The sequence below is a fragment of the Oxyura jamaicensis genome, chromosome Z (genome assembly GCF_011077185.1).
Source record: "Oxyura jamaicensis isolate SHBP4307 breed ruddy duck chromosome Z, BPBGC_Ojam_1.0, whole genome shotgun sequence".
Taxonomy (NCBI): Eukaryota; Metazoa; Chordata; class Aves; order Anseriformes; family Anatidae; genus Oxyura; species Oxyura jamaicensis.
Genome location: NC_048926.1, coordinates 45,003,893 through 45,025,596, shown reverse-complemented (window position 1 = coordinate 45,025,596; position 21,704 = coordinate 45,003,893). Strand labels below are relative to the sequence as shown.

The window sequence follows — 21,704 nt, the reverse complement described above, 5'->3', positions numbered from 1 at the left end:
TTTTTTTTTTTTTTTTTTTTTTTTTTTTTTTTTTTTTTTTCCCAGGCCATCGCCCTTTTTCTTTGCGCAGAACACCATGATCCTGGAAATATGCCTTTATTTCTTTCCCTTTCAGATTTTCAATTCTTCTGTATAAACAGTCCCAGAAGAAAGCCAAGAATGAAGAAATTCCAGTTTGCACCTCCAGTTCAGCTGCAGCCTCTCTGCGGCTGAGAAGAGGCCACAGCTGCACAGTGGCTTCCATCTCAACTCATCCAAATTAAGCTACTGGTGACTACAATCTTTTCTAGCCCTCAGTTAATTCCTGGTTCCTACATGAACAAAACCAAAAGGTGAAACCAGACACATATCACAGACTTCATGTCTGTCATCCTGTAATCCTGCAAGGCTAAAAATGTTCAAGGCTAAAAAGTTCTTTGCAGTGGGTGGAAGAGAATCATTGCAGCTTCCCAGCAATTCTGAATACTCACTTCCTGCCTCTGAAGGACTGAGGCAACAGAAGACAAAATGGCAACATGCTTAAAACATAGTAACTAAATTAAAGAGGACTTCATGCTTAAAACCCAGATATCCCGAGTTTAAGAAAAATAATGGTGCTACCCTCTAGAAAACAAAACACAGTTTTTAGAGCTTGGCCAAAATTAGGCAGGTTTTCAGAAGGCTGGCTCCAGGTACGGCCCTGACAGTCTCTTACAGTAGGGAGACCCCTTTTCTAACCCTCAATATCCCTCTCAAAGCATGCAGACAAAATATTCCTCAATATTCCCTCCAGGTATAAAGCTGTTAAATCACACGTGTATTGTAATCCAGTAATTTGTAAAGCGCAGCTACAAAACTGTGGGGGGCAGGCAGAGGCAAGAGGAGCCTGAACTGTTCTGTGCTCATACAATTTCTGCATGTAGAAGGACCAAGACAAGTTTAAATCTGCACCTACTGTGGGGGTGTTGAGACCAAAGCACAAAAGAGATGTTCTAAGAAAGCAGCTTTCTCAGAGGTACATAAATTATATTCCCAATTAGACCACGGTATGGATTTATTTTCTTTGTCATTGAATTATGAACCAGGACAACTCGGAACTGCGCTGTAACTTCCACCAGAGCCTTAATCACAGAGAGGCCAGCACTGCCTACAGTTGTGAGCATTTACTTCAAACAACATAAATATACATCTGGTATTTGTTTTTAAAGCAATTGGCATAGAATGATTTTCAGGGTGATACAGGAGATCATGTTTACATGAGCGTCCACTTGATGGAAACAACTTAGTATCAAACCATAGAGGAAGAAAATCCCTTTAGTATAAACAGTTCTAGTGAAGTAAAACACAGATTCATTCTGAGTTGAGCTGGTATTCATTTAGCATCTGAACTATCCATGCTGCTTTGCCATTGTCTTTAATGAGAGCAACGTTAGGGATTGCTAATGTTAATACCAAACATATTACCAATACTTAGGCATTGGTACATGTTACTATAGGCTGATGCAAATTCTAATGAAATTTTGCTCTGTGTATGCACTGTCAGAAAACAGTGCTTTAGTGCAGCAGGCCTGCTCATGTTCTAGTTTGTGTAAATTTCTATGCGTGCAATCTCAGTTGAACACGAGGTCAGAATCTGACCACTTGATTCCATCCTCTCAGCTCAAGCAAACACAAATAACTCTTAAGTATCGTGCATGTAGGGAATACCTACATCAAATTACTTCTTTCATTTTGGAATACAGTCTTCACTTGGTCTTTGGAAAAAAGGCAATTTAGTCTTTTGGATGCCCATTCAACAATGGTTAGGATGTCAGCTGAACAACTCAGAAGCCTACCAATCTGTTTGTTCAGACCCATTTCCCTCTTCTTTTAGAATTAGTGTCTTCTGTGCAGACTCATACACAAGATACAGGTTCAATTACTATCACAAGGATGATCCTATGGTCCACACGTATTATAGCAAAAAGGGCATAACATCTTAAATGTTCTGAATCTCTGTGTACCACTCACTTGCACAATCTAGGAGTACAATTTATATCTCAGAAATTGAATTGTCCGAGTTACGTTGAGCCAGTTACCTATTTTTTAGGTGCATTATTCAGGAAGGCAGATCCTGGCATGAAATCTATTTAGATGGTCATTAATTTTTTTCCATAGGATGCACTGAATCAAGATGTATGGAATCATGGAATGTACAAATGCAAGGAGAGCAAGTTTTCATAAGAATATTACCTCATTTGTTGCATAAGCTGGAAGGTATGCAGTGAATAAAATATGCAGGGCACTGCTGGAACAGGAAAAGACCTAATAGCAAAGGCAGTTAAATGCTTCCTTGGAAGAACAGGCTCTTCTCCTGCTGCTGCAAAGATTCTTAGGCAAGTAACTTAAATCATCTTTTTCATACACGGTAACTGTATTCTCATCTTTGAAGTACCTAGTGATAATTTTAAAATTATGATTATACTGTTAGCCATTTTCCTTCCCTAATAATTAATTATTTCCCTTTCCTGTTAATGCTGCTTTCACACACTGTGCTCAGGCTATGGTGCTGGCGTTGTTCTGCCTTTCAGTGCTCGAAGTCATGACCCGCTAAAGCTGAGCAAATACATCCTTTCAAACTGCCTTTTTGTGTTCATGAAATGTTTGTATGCACACCCGGACTTCTTTTAAACACATTCATTATTGGAAATTATTCATTCTCCCTCCCCCAGACCGAAAAATGAAATGTGTGTACCACATGGCTATTCCCAAATCCAGTTATAAGCATAGCTCTAATTTGTAAAACATGCTTAAGATCCAAACTGCACTTACAAAACAGACCCAGGACACACACACTGTTTTTAAGTGGGTCTGGTGACAGTTTTGTAAACAGGTTGCTGACAGAGCTGCATTTGTTACTGCAGGCAGGGTCAGATTTCTTACCATTTCACTGGCATCCTATTCCCCCCACCCCCCGTCAAAGAATTCCCACCGAAGCCAAAGGGAACTATTGGAACCTTCTGTCGGGTCAGGGACCCAGAGCCAGAACCATCGGAACCCCATCAGCTACCAGAACTGGGAAGGTGCAATAAGGAACAGGAAAAATAAATAAATAAACTTGCAAGCCGTTTCCAGCTGGAAGCAAGGAAAAAAAGAAAGAAAGAAAGAAAAAGACATCCTTCTCCTCTTGGCTGATTTAATCAGGTGATTTAATCAGGTTAATTGAGATCAGGTGATAACTGCCATGAAGCCATTTCCTTACGTTTGGAAGCTGTTAGAATTTCCCAGTAGTCTGTGCCTCACTGCAATCAAGCAGGAACCTGTGAGTGGAAGCTGTATGAATCTCACTCGACTGAAATACTAAACACAGAATTCCCCAAAGCCTCCTTCATTTTCAAATCCAAACAAAATGATAGTCACAGATTTCCATTAAGAAAAAAGATGTTTATTTTTAACATTTGAAGGATATGCCTTCAAAATGTCATCCTTTTTGAATTAGTTCATCTTTTTAAAGTCATACACACATCTTATTCATGACAAAAGTATTTTATAGACACATCCCTAGGGCACTAAATTGCAGTATTTATGGGTTAGGTGATACTCCCTAGTAAAATAAGTTAAATTTGCACAGGAAGATACAGAGTAACATCAATCTTACTTCAAGACATCACCCTGTAGCTCAGCTTAATCACAGATTAAAATAAAAATGCATTTCCGCAAATAAATTAGCAGTTCTTGGCATAGATGTGAATAAAACATGTATTTCTATGGAGGTTTTTACATATACATTTTGTCATCTTACAGATGAGAAACAATTTCCTCATTACTTCAGAAATATGATGATGACTTCTTTCTTGGGAATTAGTTCTGCATTTCAGCCTTGTACCTGTACATTTCTACTGCATGAAAACTTCTAAAAGAAAGGAAAGAAGGAAATGTTGACCTAACTCAAGCTGATCTCATCTTCCCCATTACCTATTGATTTAGACCATGACTGACTACCTAGTGGTGCTTGAGTGAAATCTCTCCCTAGCACTTTGGTATAAACTAAAATAGACATTATTTAGCCCCTTCTGGCCCTCAGATTATTTGAGAAGCCACCAGCCCTTCCCTCTGCCCTAAAATATGGCCAGTTATGTCCATGTAATTTCTAACAGATATTTGTGTCTCGCATTCTTACTGACCTCCAACATTGGCACTCCTCCCTAAGCAACATACTACACAATATTTACTCTTAGAGACTTGTCCTGTTATCTAACCTTATACCTTTGGTGTGGCTTAAGCCACTCACCTCTTGTCTTTTCACAGTGGAAGGAAGGAACTATGCCCTTTCTCTTTGCAGCATTTTTATGCATTTGAAGGCCATATTCTTCGTTCCACCAAATCTTCTCCTCTGTAGGATGAGCAGCAGCAGTTTGCCTCACTATGCAGAAGAATGCTGATTTGTAAAGAAAATCAGTATTAATGCCATCAATCAAAGGCCTTGATTTATGCCCTACTTAGTAATATCAACCAGAAGGGTCCAGATATGCCCTATCTTACATTGACTTCTTTTAACTGTACATGATTCAAAGGCACCGATAACTAACAGTTTTATGGCTCCTTTCCTTTCAGATTTTTTTTTTTTTTTTTACAGAAACAAAATAAAAACAATAAACAGCTGCTCCAATTGACTGTCCTGAATTTCACTTTGCATTTTAAATGTCATTGCATAATAAAATGCTAACAGCATAGATTCAGGGTTAAAGAAACAGAAACGATTAGGGAACACATTTATTTTACTCACATTAGTTGCCTATAAAGACCAAGCCTCTTACCGCTTCATCATGTACGTTCAGAACTGAGCTCCTTGTTCCAGGTAGCTAAGTCAGATTTCCCAGTTCAGTTTTTAGATGGCTCCCACTTACAACAAGCGCATAACAGTTAACAGACAGAGCAAAGCCTACAACAGCTTCCCATGACCTAAAGTAGAAGCTGCTCCAGATCAAATTTAAGCTTATTTTCCAATGGGCAGTCATCCAGACCACAAAAACCACCACCATTCACAGACTGCTGCTGTGCAGCTTCAGTGTCCAAGGTTTTAAAATTTCATAACATTTACCCTTCACATAAAACAATTTATACAGTATACTCAATGTAAAACCCTATGCTAATACAGCATTAAATTCAAGATGTCAAAGCTTACAGAAATCAAAGATTATGGTTAAGGTTTCCAGAGCAACATGAAGTCTTGGCCTCTTTTGGTTGTGTGTTATGATAAGGTACTCCTTCATACGACATTGTAGTATTGAGAAACGTGACGGACTATGAGGCATATGAAACATGACATTGCTTATCTTATAACCACTTCTCTTAATCTGTGAAAAAGTTTTCATTTGGAGATTTTATTACAGCCAGTGTTTCAGGAGTAAGATGACAAGTTGTGGGTATGTAGAAGTCTTCTTAGTCCACACATACTCAGAAACTGACAACATAACCTCTGACTTTTTGAATTATGGGTATTGTATCACCTACAGAAACAGAAGTAAGATCCAATAGGTGTTCTCCTTTAAAGTACACCTCCAAAAGTATTACTTTTACACAGATGTATGGAATTATTTTTAGCATTTTGGATGCAGAAGTCTTAGGGTCATGTTCCTTAGCATCCTGGTAGAATAAATCAGTGTTCCATTGCAGAATTAGTTGGGTAGTGTACAGCCCACCTTGCAATCATGACTAGATTAAAAAATATATATATATTATGTAACTTTCTATTTGATAATGTATGTGTTTGATGCATGCGTCAGAGAAAGGACTTATGGCTGAAACGTCCATCCTCATTTTTAAGTGCCTGAATCTGCAACCCTACGCACTAGTGAACTGTTGGTCAAATAGGAAGTTAAAAAAGTTCAACATAAAAATAATCTTCCCTGAAAGCTGTGAGTGAAAAGTAATAGTATATAAATTTGATGTTCTGAGAAGTGCTAATGTTAGATACTATGATCATATACAGGCACATTTCAATTCCTGTGTAGGAGGGTGAAGTCAAATGCAGAAAACGCACGTAAATATTTGCCTTGGCTGAAAAAGAGCAACCAGATCAAAGCGAGCACACAGCAGCTGTCATGCCAAAACCAGAGGAACACAAAACACCCTACATTTAAGGACAGAAATCTGCAGAGAAATCTACATAGCAGAGGTTGAAATGCATTTGTGCAAAGCTGGGAAGGGCATCAGTGCTTTCCTCAAGCATTCACTGCCATACCAGCCTCTTCTTCAGCAGCCCTTGCAGTAGAGCCAATATAGATGTGTCCACATCGAGGCCCATCACGTGCCACAATGCCTACTTATGAAACCAGACCACCACCCAGAACACACCCACAGCTGCCCCCTTCTGCCCTATTGGAAATAGGCTCAGAGGTTAAATAAAGGGATGTGACCACGTAATGCACAAATTCTCCTCTGCTTTCAGTGTTGACGGGATTCATGGTGTGCACGCACCTACTGTACTCCGTCATTTATTCCTTGAATTGCTGATCGTCCACAGAGGTGAGATCATAGACCATCTTGAAAGAAAGGTCTGACTTGAAAGTGGGTGACTGAACCTTCACAATGGAGTGTGACTGATTGTTTCAGGAGCTCTCCAGGTGGCAATTTTGGAGCGTTCTTCAAATTCCCTAAGGCAGCTCCTGCTGTCTAGTTTAATTTGTGTACTTAAAATGTATGAAGTAACATTCTTGGTGGAGCATCCCCAGGTTCCTGCTGCAGAAACGACTGAAGTATCGTAGTGGAGTAAACTGATGTAGTGCAGCGAGAATTACAATTATGTAACTGTATTCACTGTATGAAGCATAGCACGACTGACGAAACTTCCAACTATCAGCAGAAGCTGAATTTAGGCTGCAATGCATTTTACAGTAATATTTAGTGTCAACAGCAAAACTAACTGAACAGATTACAGTTAATTTCCTCAAAGTTACTTCATTTTTTTTTTTTTTTTAAGACTACCCAAGCCTGAGTTTAGAACAGAAAAAAACCTGACAGTCCATATACACAGTAGCATGGTATTTTTTTTTTTAAGTGCACATGAAATACTGTATCATAGTTTTAAAAAATAAAATAAAAAATTAGAACATTTTAATTACAATTTTTAAATAAAATCAGGATACAGTACTTATAAAAAGAAACTTTTTTAATTTGTTAAACCTAGCAAGAAATGATAGTTTTCAAGTATAAGCCGTATTTGTTTATCATTATTGTACCACCCGTATCTTTTCATAGCAAATACATGTATGAAATGAAGAGACGAGTCTCAATTACTGAATTGCAATACATTCTTCCTGAAATTTGCTAGAAATCAGAATATATTTTATTCCATTTGGAAATAGAAAACTATTTCCTTACATAGTTATCAACACCAAAGTATTGTTCAGACTATATAATCTGACAAAGGCATCACAGGAGTCTATAAAAATAAAAAAAGGGAGAAGTGCAGTGACAGATGAAATTTGTCACCTCGCATCATTTAACATGCAGTAGATCTCACACTGAAAAAGACAGTGAACAAACTAAAATTGGTGCTCCTTCACATCAGCTAGGCTGAGAAACTCAACTGCCTCAGGATACTGAAGTTAATTAGAAGCTCCACAGCTTTGAAGAGAGACTGAGCAAAATCAAAGAAAAAAATCCATTGCAGTCTAGAAATCACCCCTGTCTCCAGAAGCTCCTGAGTCCTCACTAGTTCAGGAAATATGAAGAGTTGCTTTTTCAAATCCTGTTACCGCACTCAGATTCTGCCAAGATGTCTGAGGGTAGCAAATGTGTACATAGGGGGAAAACTGCTTAGCACTGCTACCGACTCAAGGAATATAATCAGGATTCAAGAAAGCAAAGTGCACTCAAATCATTTTAAAAGGAATTTAATCTAAAATTGGTATGTCATACCTTATGATCATATACAATTTAGTCAATGTAAAATGTACATTGGTATCACCATAAATACGAATTCATCACTTTACATTTCATTTCATGGAGGTATCATGTTTTGCTGAAGTTCTACACATTTTAATGTTCATTTAACTAAAACAATTATAGTCCAACTCATGTAGAAAATCTTCATTTTACTACATCACAAGATGTAGCAGTGGATGGTTCATCTCGATCATCTGTATTGTGTTTTTTCCATAGAAAGTTCTCGTTTTTTTTCCAAAGGGAACTCTCACACACACCTCTCTTTTCTGTCACTGGTGGATGAGGTGGTCTTTCACACAGCTCCTCTATGACTGTCAGGTCTGTGAGCTTTCTGAGGCTCTCCTCATTCTGCTCATTCAGCATGTCCCAGAAGTCTTTCGGTCTTTCCTTTGATTTTTCTACTTGCCCTGAAGGGATTCTCCTTGGTGATTCCGTAGGCTCATTTCCACCATTTCCGAAGAGGTCATTGAGAATAGAGGTATCTCCAAGCAAGTCCACAAAAGACTTCTTGTAAGTCTTAGCTTTTCTCTCCTTGTTTTCTGACTGAGACAGAGATCTTTTTCTTGGCAGCTCTGTTACTTCTGAATCCTGCTGTTCTTCACAGCTTTTTACAGACAGCACCTCAATTATTTCTGATTTACTGCTTAATGAACCAGATGCCATAAAATCCTTGAATGCCTGACTGTTTCTCCTTTCAATATATTGAGTAGTATCAGTGAGTGATTGTTTGTATTTTGTATTTTTAACACACACATTATCTTGCAAACAGGAGTCATTGTGAAGTTGCTCTACTTCTTCACAGCTTTGCTGTTTCTGCATTCCTGTAGTTCCACTCAGGAGTTCTTTAGCTGATGAAAGTCTAGACTTGCGTCTTCCAAAATTAACAACAGATTTTCTTTTTCTGGAGTTTCTTGCATCCGTTTCTCTTTCCACATAGTCGTGAGAAACTTGTGCTGGTATTTCAACTGGAAACAAAGATTCCATCTCTGGATGCTTCGAAATGTAAAATTCTTTCAACATCTTCTGCCGCGTTTCTGATGTAACTTTTGTAATATGTTCTGCAAGTTCTTCCACTGATCCCATATTGAAGTGGGATACCATTTCCTCAAATTGTCTCCTGTAATTATCAAGAAAAAATGTTTTATAACTGACAACTTTAATTAGGAACAAAAGAAGTAATTTTCAAAATTACTCATATACCAACTATCATAGTGATTTCCTTGTCACAAAGCCAAATTAAAAATATATACCAAATCCCAATTCCAGGTTTGCCAACTTAGCAATAGCTTTCCACTTTCTTTTCCACAAACCACCTGGCTATCTATGTACCAATGGAATTTAATTCTCAATATTAACAGCAACAATTTGGGGAAAAAGAAAAAATGAGACAGAAACACTCTTACCTTTCCAAAGATGAAGGGGAAAAAACATATTAAAAGAAAAACTAAAAAAATACCGAGTTTCATGATAAAAAGTACATATAATGTCCAATCTTTTTACAGTCTTTCTATGAAAGTGATGAAATCTAGACTAAACCAGTAGGCAGTCAGAAGCTCACTCTATAACATTTCTTGTTTATAGACAGCTAAAACATTAGTTTGCAATACTGCATGGTGCACATACCATGAACACTGTGGTGATGACATCTGCACAGTGTCATATAACGTATGACAGATCGAACCAACACATTAAACTGATTTGTGGGTTCCATTTGTTTTATTAATCAATTATGCTACTCTGTAAAGTTTGAGTGGAAGTGTCCCGTTAGTTCTGCTCTTGCCACAGAAAATCATCAGTATTCCGTGAGTAGGGTTGAAACGAAGACAACAGTAACATTTCAAGCTTAGAATTTTACTTTGTTCTCACAACAACAGACTCACCTGCGGATTTCTTTGGGTGTCTTTCCAACCAAGAAGGTGGTTGAACCCACTCTGTGTACTTTTTTGTTTTTCTGGATCACAGGATGCACAACATAGAGGTGTTGCTTACTGTTCAACATCATTTCTTTCCCCCTTTTCATATTGTTCGTCCCCTCCATCTCTTCTTCAAGGTTTTCTTCATCTTTCTAGCAAAACAAGACATGAAAATTGTCAGAACAGCTGTGTCTCTGAAACAATGCTGTTATGACTGCCACTGAAGCTCAAGAATTTGTGTGCTAAGACTGGGATTCAGAGCTGCACTGTAAACTCTCCAGTACATCACAAGCTTCCTGGTACAGTGAAGGGTAAGCTTAGTTCTCTAAGAGTGAACTGGGATACTGTTCCAAACATGTTAGTTAGGATAACCGAAAGATCACAAAGTTCTCTAGTGCATTAACAGGTGTTATAAAAATACTTAATCTCTTGCCACGTGACCCAAACCTCAGTTAGAACCTCCAAATATAACTGCAAAAAAAAAAATAAAAAAATCTGTATGTTATAGTCTTAATAGATATATAATATCTTACTTGATTTGTTTAGTACAATATTATTTAGATTCTCTGCTTCCTAATAATTCCTGATCATATATATTATTCTATATAGCGATACAAATAGAGATACCAAAATTAAGGTAAGAACATTTTTGTCAGTATCAAAATATCTAACACACAAACAATTTATAAAACATGTAAGGTTCCTTTTGAAAGTATCACTATGCTTGCCTGAAAATGTGGAGAAAACAACTACACGTTCTACTTACATTATAATACAGATAAGAGCAAAACACACTGTAGACATGATGACTCTTACATGGAGATTGTGAATTTTAATTTTAATGAACATCAATTGAATTCAAGAAGATGGTACAGGTCAACTCATCACGCATTGACAGTCAGCTTCCTGCAGAAAAATATTATACTTTTTTTTTTTGCCTCCCAGAAATTCACCTAAGTTCTTGTACACATTTCTCCTCTCCCAAAAGGCAAGCCAATAGGAAGATGAAAAGTAAAGAATGCATTTGAACAGGGCTGGGGGGGAACAAAGAAAAACAGAAAAGCTACACCATTTTTTCTCCAAAACGAGGTCAGGGAAAAGACAACAACTGCTTAATGATGTCCTCAGTCCCCCTACTGATACTATCTGAAAGATGAAAGCACAAACTGTGTTCACACCTTGTCATCTGCAGTTCAAAATTTGGTTTTGGATCTACAGTGTTTCTTCCCAATGTGTTTCTATTTGATCCATGTCCACTTCCTTTATTTCCATGGGCTGTTCACAATGTTCTTGAGCTTTAGGATTGCACATCTGTTCCCAATCCATTACTTTGGCAAGCAACCTCAAACTAGCATACAAAGAGAGTTTATACTAAGGGACCTACAGGTATAGATTTTCACTCTTTAAGCTATGTGCACAATTCCAAACATCAGAATTTCAATGCATTATTACAGTAAACAAAACTGAAACCAAGGCTCCAATTAAGATTAAAAAACCCATCTATATCTCAATATTATTATGATAGCAACAAAATTAACATTGAATTAGCAGATAGCATCTGCAGCATAAATATTCTATAGTTATCTTGCTAATTCTGTCTATATTCAAAATATTTACAGGTTTCTTTTTTTTTTTTTTTTTTAAAAAAAAGATTTGCATGGATGATAGAGAACTTACTTGGGAAAATATATTGGAAAAAAACAGACCAGTGCCAGTTTTAAAGTATATCTGTTTTGATGTAATTTTGGCATGACAAAATAGTTATAGCATTCAGACTTTACTGTGACAATTCATAATGTATTTGTCACTCTGTCAGGAAATTGGGATCGTGTAATCTAATAAGAATTGTAGATTACAAACCTTACCATGTTAATGCCTGTCTTAAAAGTATTTAAAGCCTCCATAGAAGTAAATTCAACTACCACTTAATAAACAAGACCAGATTATAAAAGGCAGCAACACTTTGTTTACATATCTGTTCAAACACAGATTAAAAACTCTTTGGAGGAAAAAAAGGCAAATTTTGTAAACACACTGGAAGTCGTAAAATTGCTCGTCTTTGCAGAATTACTGTTAAAAACTGCTAACTGTAAATGACTTCAGAGATGGCATATTTACTTCTGGAAGTACAAAACTTAACTACGTTGACCAGCACTGCCAACTGGAAAGATACAGCAAAATACCACTGTATACACACAGACAGTTCCTCCTTTTCTACCCAAATTAGCAGCTCCAAGATTTTTCCTGACTCTAGTAAAAGTAAGTGGAAACAAGTTACCCCAAGAGTTGCGAGAGCTAATGGCCACTGCGAGTTACTCTTGAAAATCTTATCACAGCTCTCTGGAACAAGGCCAATTAGTTACATGGCACCCAGTGAGGCTGAAACGCAACTGGCTCTCTTGAACTTCAGAATGTTTCTGAGAGTTTGCCAACTTAAATCCAGCCCCAAACTCATATTCATATACATATATGTATAGCATGATAAGGCTAAGCATTTTGTGCCTAAGCATTTTGTCAGTAAAACTAAAACACTTGTTTCAGTGGTTTTTCTCAAGATGGGTCAGCGCTGTCTATAGGTGCAATCTGAAGTTTGTTACTCTGAATGACACATGGCTGATGTTAAAGCTACTGACAGCATTTCCAAATGTATAGATGAAAATATTCTTTTACTTGCATTGCCATTAAAAAAGTGAAAACTTCCATCAACACTCCAGCACTGTATTTCTTAGCTTTCTTTTGAATCTAATGTCATCTGTTACTAATTAATTCTACTGTTTCCTCCCTCCCGAAAATGATTTTTTTGGATTCCCTTTAAATACCTGCCTTCTAACTTAATGACTCAAATCTATTTTATGATTAAATATTCCTTTTGACAGCTATTTTCTTTTCCTCAAGTCCTTTCTCTACCATCACACCATCATGTGTGCCTCCCATTATCTGTTGCTACATCCAATTCCACTTTGACTTTAGAAACCTGGTCTTGTGAATCTGAATTATCACATATGTCATATGCCTCAGGCAATCTTGCAAAGTAAGAAAAATCAATTGAATCTCATTCAGATAGGAACTTCTGACTGTTGTTCTTACATTACTGACACTAGCACATTCAACAATGCATTCATACAAAGGGTCTCCCATTCAAAAATTTATGACCTGAAGAAGGTCATAATACAGGAAAGAAAAATCCTTCACCCCAAGGATTCTGTGCATTGGAAGTACACTTTACCTTTGCTTAACTTATAGTATTGTATAATAATTAATTTACTTAGATAACCAGAAGTGTTGCTGAACTTCTCAAAAGAACATGCTGATGAAAAAGAATTCTTGCCAAACATTATGCCATCAAACACGTTACTGTGTTTTTTTTTTTTGTGTGTACTGCAGTGCACATCTTCTAATTAGCCTTCTGAAATATATGATGTAAAGCTAAAGCAATAATTAGGGTATCCCAAATGTATTTTAGAAGATTTTTTTTTAAAAAAGGATTGACAGCAATTACAAAAGCAGTCTTTATTAAATACTTAACTATATTAAAGTACACATAGAAATTTCCACTGCTCGAAGTGGAAGTTTCCCTTTAAACTTTACCACATACTTAGCGATCATCTGATAAATTAAGTGCACATATACTGAATTACCTGTAACACACCTTTATATGTTACTGCATTCTTCACATTTTCTCCTTTCTCAAACCATTGCACATTGGCATGGGAAACAAGTAGCACCTAAATTCGTTCTATCAAAAAGTACTAATGTATTATTGAATTACTGAATGTGGTATTTTTACTAGTGTCTTCATACTTATGCCATTCCTCTTTGCCAAGAAAATCTCAGCACAAAGTTTAGGAGAAATAGAAAATTTATCTTCAAACACAGGCATGTATATAAGACACCCAAAGAGCTATAGATACAAGTTAATTAGCAGAAGCAACACTTTGGATTCAAAAAAATTACATGAGAAAAGGTTACACTGCAGGAAATGGGGGGGAGGGGGAGGAATGTAAAAGAAGAACAGTAAAATGAAATTCTGAAGTGTTATCGTCAATGATGGAAAGTAACATGTACATGAGCAGTCATTTCTTCCTGTTTTATACTTATTTTCTTATCCTGTCCCATCTTCATTTATTGCATTAACTCTAATGAGCCTTTTCACATAAAGCAATTGGAAAGAAGAGTGATCATTACGTAACATTGCAAAAAACAGTTTTAGAAGTATTCAGAAAACCACGGGACTCTTACCACTTACGAAAAAATGCCATAGAAACCATTCATCTTCACCTTTCATATTCCATTTAAACTGTGATTTTCAACTTAAACACGATATATATACCCTTCCTATCTTTCTGCCACAGAAGGTATTTTCCTCTATTCCTTCTTCATTTGTTAGGTATGCATCTTACTCATAAAACTATACCTCAGCTTCTGGATACTAATAATGAGTTTCAATTTCTTTGAGTTACATATTATATATGAGCTGTAACCAGGAGTCCAGCACTGGCACCTTTGAAGTCCCACATCAGTGCACACTTAAAAGACTCATGCACTTCAAGGACATGCAGCTGAGAATCAAGCAAAAATGCTTGTGCTGCAGCGCAGCCGTCACTTCTGCTTAGAGATTCCAACAGCTCTTGGATCTGATTGCTCCGTGCGCCTCCCACCACACAGTTACAGGAGTTTTTAAAACAGCATACACATACCCAAGCCAATTTGTCTATTTTTGATGGTATAAAACCTTCTGCCTATGTCCTTCCTGCTACAAGCACAGAGAGGTGTCTGTGCTCTCTGTCAATGTATGCAAATGCATGAGCATCCTCACCTGTGACCCACCATCCTAGGCCTGTGACTTCCCCCTTTTTCTCTGTAGCCCCTTCAAGCACAGCAACAGAGAAACAATGTTCATCTTTTTAAGTACAGCGAGATGAAAACATGTGATAGAGCAGATGAGCAGAGTCTAGGAGTGAGATGAGTACAGAAAAAGACACAGGTGCAGGGATGATACTTTTTTTTTAGGCTGTCTCTTCTTGCCTAGAGCATTTTCATGAGTAACCAGACTGAGGATAACGAAGTTCCTACAGAAGCCTGAAGATGAAAACATGTTGGCACAATTACTCCTCAGCTGTAGTTGCACGACATCTGAGTATCTTCCGCTCTTCTATTGCTTAACTGAAGAATCATTATGGTAGGTACCGTGCCAGATACTGCTTTCCAGCAGCAATTCCTATCTCTGACTTCCCTACTCACATCTGAAGCAGTGTTACTAGCTTTTCTCTACACATGAAACCACTGCTGCCAGATATCCAGGATACCATCCCCTGAAGAGTTTTGTTGTTTGTTTTAGTTTCTGAAGTGAACAAGAATGGCCTTCTCAAATAGCTTGTTACCTCATTCAGAAAAAAAGCATGAAAACTCTGAGTTCAGGACAACTATCCTATTAAAACGCAGCATGCAAGCAAATAATAGAACTGTTTGCCGTATTTTACCTTGCATTTTCCCACTATCCTAGAAACCCAACAAAACAGATGGTTTCTCAGGTATATTACACATTGCAGTGGATATTGGGCAATTGTTATTATTTTGACCAAGTGATACTCATTGTATTTCAGTGACTTTATCTACCCAAATTACAATTCTGTATTATTTCAGTTAATCTTTTTTTCCCCATTAGTTTTCCTTTTTTTGCCCCCCCCCCCGCCCCCACTCCCCAGAAGCCTGTTGGATAATACATATCCAAAAGTATGACTTTTCTATATTGTGTTCTTGAATAAATGCTATTCTTAGGTAGTTTTTACTTTGTCTACATTTTACATACTTGTCAGGACATACCATATATATAGACAGACTAAAATGTTTGTTACCTGTTTTCTCTCTTCTATAAATACTTATGTCCAACAAGAATTTCTTCCTAAATCATTTTACATGCCAAGGAAAACAGAGTATAATAGTGTCCTCTGAAAATTTCACGTAGTTTATCTAAAATTAAGGTCCCTCCACTCAGGATCATAGAAAAGCTATCTTCATTGAATAATCTGAATGCTTCCACCTGATCTTTAAAAGAAAGCAGAATTGCTTTTCTACTTACAGATGACATAATACCGAACAAATTACGTACTTCAAAGCATTTACAGTGACTTACACATCCCAGTTTGAAATATGCCTGAATCTTATTGTATTTTAAATCAATTTCTGATGCATACATTAATTTTCCTTCTGAATTTAACTTTCCTAAATGCAAGGTAGTCTCACCCAGATTGAATTGGTCTATTGTTCTAGCAGAATAGGATTATAGAATGAGAATTAGAAGTAATTGTATGGCTAATGTTGAGTAGCTCAACTATCTAGAAAATGAAGTTAACTTACTCTGGAATTTTAAAATACTCATGAACAAATGCATTTATACTATTTCTGAATTAAAATGAATTCTATGACACCTAATACTTGATAATATCATAGCAGACCAATAACCATCTAAGCAGACCATAGCAGACCAATACCATCTAAGCTACAAAAAAAATTAGACTTATCCAGTGTTCCAATTACTCCTCCAAAATATTCAGCCAATACACAAAGCAGGACTTGCACTTTTATATTTACTAGAGCATGAAAAGACCAATATTTAGCTACACCTGCTGATAAAAGAAAATTTATCAGAATGTTAAGAAAATTTATATAGTATGTAGTTATTTTCCCATTTGTCATCTCATTTTTTTTTTTCTCTCATCCAAACAGAGACTAAAGACTACACAGACTCTAGTATTTTGCTTGGCAGTGGAAAACAGACTACTAAGTCAAATGAGGACAGATTGCTTTCTTTCTGTTTTGCATTTACTTCTGAGTTCCACCGTTTCTTCTCCAATACAGTACCAGCAAATTTTCTCATTGGGAGCAGTTTCTTTTAATTTGTTGACTTTTTTAAAAATAAGAAATCCCTATAAACCGTATTACCCTTTCACAACGAACACAATGCCATAAATCAACATATATTGTTACTGTTTGGATGAGAGGAGATAATCAGTCTATGTCAAAATTCAAAGCTACGGTTGACTTTATTCAAGCAGAAGTCTGTGGATTTTCATTTACCTTCTTTTGCACTCCCACCCCTCCATCAAACAGCAGTAAAACAGAAAGCCAGGTATGTACACCGTGAAGAAAATGCTACTACTTGCATCACAGAATGTCACCTACATGCTCACCAAATTTAAAAATACCTAAACCATACTCAAATAGTTAATTCAATTGTAAACTGAAACAGTAATCTCAATAAAGCAGCATTACAGGCCAATCATTTGGGAACAATTACTTTAAAGCTGAATGGCATTCCCCATCCCAGAAGAACCAGCATAATGGAATGTTATCTCCCAAAAGCCTACTCATTGTAAACAACTATCTAAACTTGTTGAACCTGAAAGCTGTGCAAACACACTGCAATCAGAGTTACTATAACTGATAGAAAGTCTTTGTTTAAATAATCTACAAAATGTCAATGCAATACAAGTACAATAAAGAGAAGTTCTTAATAACACAACTTTTTTATTTACAGTATTCTCAACAGCACTTAAATCTGCATTGGAAATACAAAGGGCACGTTTTTTCTCAGGCTGACAGCATGCTTAGTTCTCTCATTTACACCACACTGCAATAACATAAAGAGGGGTTTACCATTAATCCAGGTTTTACTACAAAGCATCCCGTTATTTCTCTGTCCAACACTGGCAAGACTGCCAAATGTCTGTCATCCAATTCAGAGGATTAAGTCTTCTTTTATAGTGTGATTCTTGTACCAATTTATAAAAATACAGATATAGTTTCTTAGAGCTGGTCACAGTCTATATTTTGGCCTGAATTCATGCCACAGAGGTTGAATATGACAGCTGGCAGGAAGCAGAGGGGAGAATACATCCTCCCCCTTTCCAGGCACCACATTTCTGTTGCCATAGTGATTAATCCTCAATTGAATGGCTGTCTTTGTACATTTCTTTTCAGTAAAACTAAGTAAACTTAAGTTGAAAACATACAGTTGGCTGAAAAAAAAAAAGACTCCACATATTCAACAGGTACGGTTGAAGTTCTATGTGACTAATACTTTTCCACATATTAAAAAGGGCAAGTTAGCTCTAATGTGGGACATCATCATTTTTTTCAATTTATTTAGTATGCCTTGTTCCTATTTTTGACTTTTTTATGACACATCACTGCCTCCTGTAAAGTCTTCCCCATGCCTCAACACCCCCACCCCCCCCACCCCCCCTTCCCAGGATTCCTATTGAAGAAATACTTCACAAGTTCAGCTTTACAAGTAAAGAAAGCCTACTTCAGACTTCTGTACTTGTGTAAAATATTTCACACGGGTTGTTTTTGCCAATTAATTAGGGAATTAATTAAGGAATGCAGTCATTTAATTCAGAATAGACTAGAAACATTAGAAGATATTTAATCTTGACTCTGGGAGGCTTCTATTCCTTATTGTACCTAAGAAAAAGCTTCACAAAAAACAGTGCAAGTTACCCAAAAAGAACAAAGTAAGTAACAAGCTCCTACATTGCAGGTTGCTTTGAAAATAATAATAATAATAAAAAAAAAATTTAGAAGTTTAAGATTTTAGAGAAAATGTTAACATTTCCATTTTTACCTAAAATTCAAAATGCCAGAAGAATTTTGAACAAAGTATGACATGAATTAATCTCAAGACTTCTTTGTTTCCTGAAAGGCTGAAATAACAGTACATCTAATCTGGAAATTACACTCTGGCTTTAGAAGGCCACCATGTCTGGTCTACACATTTCCTTCACATTTTTTGATTTTAGAAGTTTTTGTTTTCAATATCATTTTTTCTGCAGTTACACAAGATAGCTGAAAACCCAAATAAATATTTTTTTAATAGATAGTGATGAAGTAATAGACACAATTTTTCACTCATTTGATGAAAAGAGAATTTCTAACCAAGTCTATTTGCACAGATGTATAAACAGAAGATTTGAATTGAAAATAAAATGCAGAACAAAGATGACTCAAAGGCATTAGAGCAGACTAAAAACAACAAAGAAAATGCAGGCAAAACAAGATTGCTACTCTAGTTTTTTTTCTTTTTTTTTTTTAAACACTCTTATTCCTTCATACTTCTGTATGAAAGACCAGAAAACCCTCCTAAGAAATAATCTACTGTGAAACAGCAGATGAAGTCTCTTCTGTGCTTGCATGAGTAATGAAGCTGCAAAGAACAGTTCTCAGTAATTTTTACTGTGGTAGATATCTGTCACACTAAATAACATGCATTTTCCACTCAGGAGTTCAAAACACTGAAGTCTGGTGTGATACTCTCTGCATCATGGTATCAGACAGCTGACCATAATTTCTGTCTTTACATTTATGACTTGCTATGAAAGACTGCAAACTGCAATCTGAGAGAGACACTTGACTGGTCTCTGAAACACTTAGTTCTAAAAATACATTCCATATCCCAGAACCTGCAGAGTATGGACTTAGTGGAAATTACTTGAGATATAATCTGCATCTCCAAAATTTGTTCAGAACAGCTGTTTGCCACATTTCTGCATGGAACAAGAAACTTAAACACCTCTTATTATTGACACTTCAATGCCTTTCACATAAAGAGCGCTATCAGAAACATCAGCTCTTTGGGAGAGATTATCATGTAACAGTATGTTCTGCTCTACCGTCCTCTCTTCTCCAAATCTAAAATCTACATTGATCTGACACTGCCGGCTGTGGTCAACGGGCAGAATTTGGACAATTTTCAGACACTAGGTAACATGTAGGATTCAGAAACCATTGTTAGGAGGCTAAAATATTGTTACCATAATCCTAGTTTTCTGCCTTTAACGGATATCTAAATGTATAAATACCATGTCTATCTAAGGTAAATAAATTAAAATTTCTAATCTTTTAAGTACCTTCCTTATTATATTTGAAAACTAAAGTTAAAGCAGATCTACACCGATACAGATGTCTACGATAGCTCCTTCCATCAGATGACAACAGCTTCTTTCTTCACTGAAAACATCACTTCTTCATCTTACCTACAGCTACAGAATCTTCTTCCATTTTTATGCATGCTGATGACCTCATCAAAGAGCAGGTATTCCCCAAAATACAGAATCTTTTAGTTTCTTCAACAGCATGTGATAAAGACTGCCACATTTGCTCACTTCTTCCATTGTCATATACAAACGATCTTCAAATAGTTATCTTTAATTCGAATACTGGCCAGGACTCATTTTTGTCTAGTAGTATTCATCAAAGATGGGGTTTACTCTCTAGTTTGTCTACCTAATGCATATTTCACCTTGTTACTTTTATTACTTTTAGATTTTATCTGATTTTTCACAGGTGAGAATTTGTGAGAGCTCTCACGTGTTTTACTCTTATTTCATGGTGGCACACTTCATATTCTAATTGCTGTTACCCAGCCCAACTGAATTTTCAGCTATCACATAGGATCTGTGGACATCCACACTAAACAAGAATATCGTGTAAGAGTGGACATTCTAGCTAAACTAGTCAGTTTGTACAATTCATTTGAAAACAAACAAGAATTGAGAGTATGAGTGTGCTCCCTAATACCTCTGCAGAAAGAAGAGTCAAAAGCTCTGCAACAGACTTAAAGGTGTGTATCAGCCCAGTTCTGGAACGTGGAGCACAAAGCGAACGAGAAGGTAAGAAATGGTAAGAATAGCAAGAGCTGTTTCTTGTGAAAAAGAACTAAGATTTTGTTTCCCTATGCCTTTAGAGGTGTAGACCAATAGGAGGTTAACATACTATGTTTCATTAAATCAGAGAAAAGGCAGACGATACATGAATCATAGCACAAGTAACATTAAGGACAGACTGTGCATTGCTGGATAGAAAACATGCTCAATTGAAACCTGTACTTCAAAAAAAATACTTTAGTACCCACTGCCCAGATCTCACAGACTTTCTGAAGTCAAATTAAGGAAAGAAACTATCATCAAGACACCTTTTCCTATCCTTAAGTTCAAATCTTACACTTTTTTATAATCAATTGAAATCCAAGCTTCTTTATTTATTAGTTATTCATGTTCTTAAGTAAGATCTCCTAAATTCCTGTAAAGCTCTCTGACAAACGAAAGCTTCCTTTCCCCCAGCCCTTCTACCTTGACTCCCAAGGAAGGACCTTCTTCCCATGGAACTTTTCACACTTCGAAGAAAGCATCCTCACCTGTATCGTAACCTGTAGGCAACTTACATGCCGACATTAATCTTCATACTTCATCAATAAAGGACTACTAAACCTAGTTTATCCACTGCGGTTAGGAAACGAGATCAATTCAACAAAGTGTCAATATTCTCATGAGGCTGTCTTTGTTGCTTATTACTTATTATTCTTGCTTATTACTTAATGCTTATTATGTTGTTGCTTTCTACTCCTGTTGTTCTAGACTCATACATACGTAGAAAGAAAAATGCTTCAGTCAGTCTTTGAGATCTGCAGGAAAAACAGTATTTCCAAACAGAAAACACATCCACTTCAATGGAATGCTCTGTAAGTTTTCAGTATTCTTGCATTCCTTTCCCAAAGAGTCTTTTCTTAAAAAAAATATAAAAATTTAAAGGCAGAAACACCTTATTATAGACAGATTGCAGATCAAAGCAGGAAGACAGAGTTGGCATAGATAAACTGAACAGCACAAAAAATATTTTATGATTATCCAAAAGAGACTTATGAATTGAAAACATCAATTTTTGATCAGTCTTACATAGAAAATCGGAAAATATGATTAAATATGCTTAAAAAAGGACATCATTCATAGGTCTTCATGATGCTATCAAATAAAGCTTCAATATAAAATAACTATAAAAAAAACTATTAAAAAAAAAGTGGTAATTCAAAGTGAACAGAAACAGCTA

The 21,704-nt window shown here is 36.4% G+C and overlaps 1 protein-coding gene and 1 long non-coding RNA gene across 4 annotated transcripts in view; both read right to left on the bottom strand.

Moving 5' to 3' along the window:
* Window positions 1-3,028, bottom strand: part of LOC118155811 — a 9,865-nt gene extending 6,837 nt beyond the window's left edge. The window contains exon 1 of the long non-coding RNA XR_004746024.1: window positions 2,212-3,028. This is a non-coding gene — a long non-coding RNA (uncharacterized LOC118155811). The remainder of the gene's footprint in view (window positions 1-2,211) is intronic.
* Window positions 3,029-7,111: 4,083 nt separating this feature from the next.
* ERCC6L2 (ERCC excision repair 6 like 2) overlaps window positions 7,112-21,704 on the bottom strand; it is a 55,259-nt gene continuing 40,666 nt past the window's right edge. For all 3 annotated transcript variants that reach the window (XM_035309341.1, XM_035309343.1, XM_035309342.1), the window contains 2 exons: window positions 9,789-9,973; window positions 7,112-9,025 (listed from right to left, as the gene is read on the bottom strand). In XM_035309341.1, coding sequence (XP_035165232.1) covers window positions 8,053-9,025; window positions 9,789-9,973 — 1,158 coding nt within the window. In that variant the 3' untranslated portion in view covers window positions 7,112-8,052. The remainder of the gene's footprint in view (window positions 9,026-9,788; window positions 9,974-21,704) is intronic.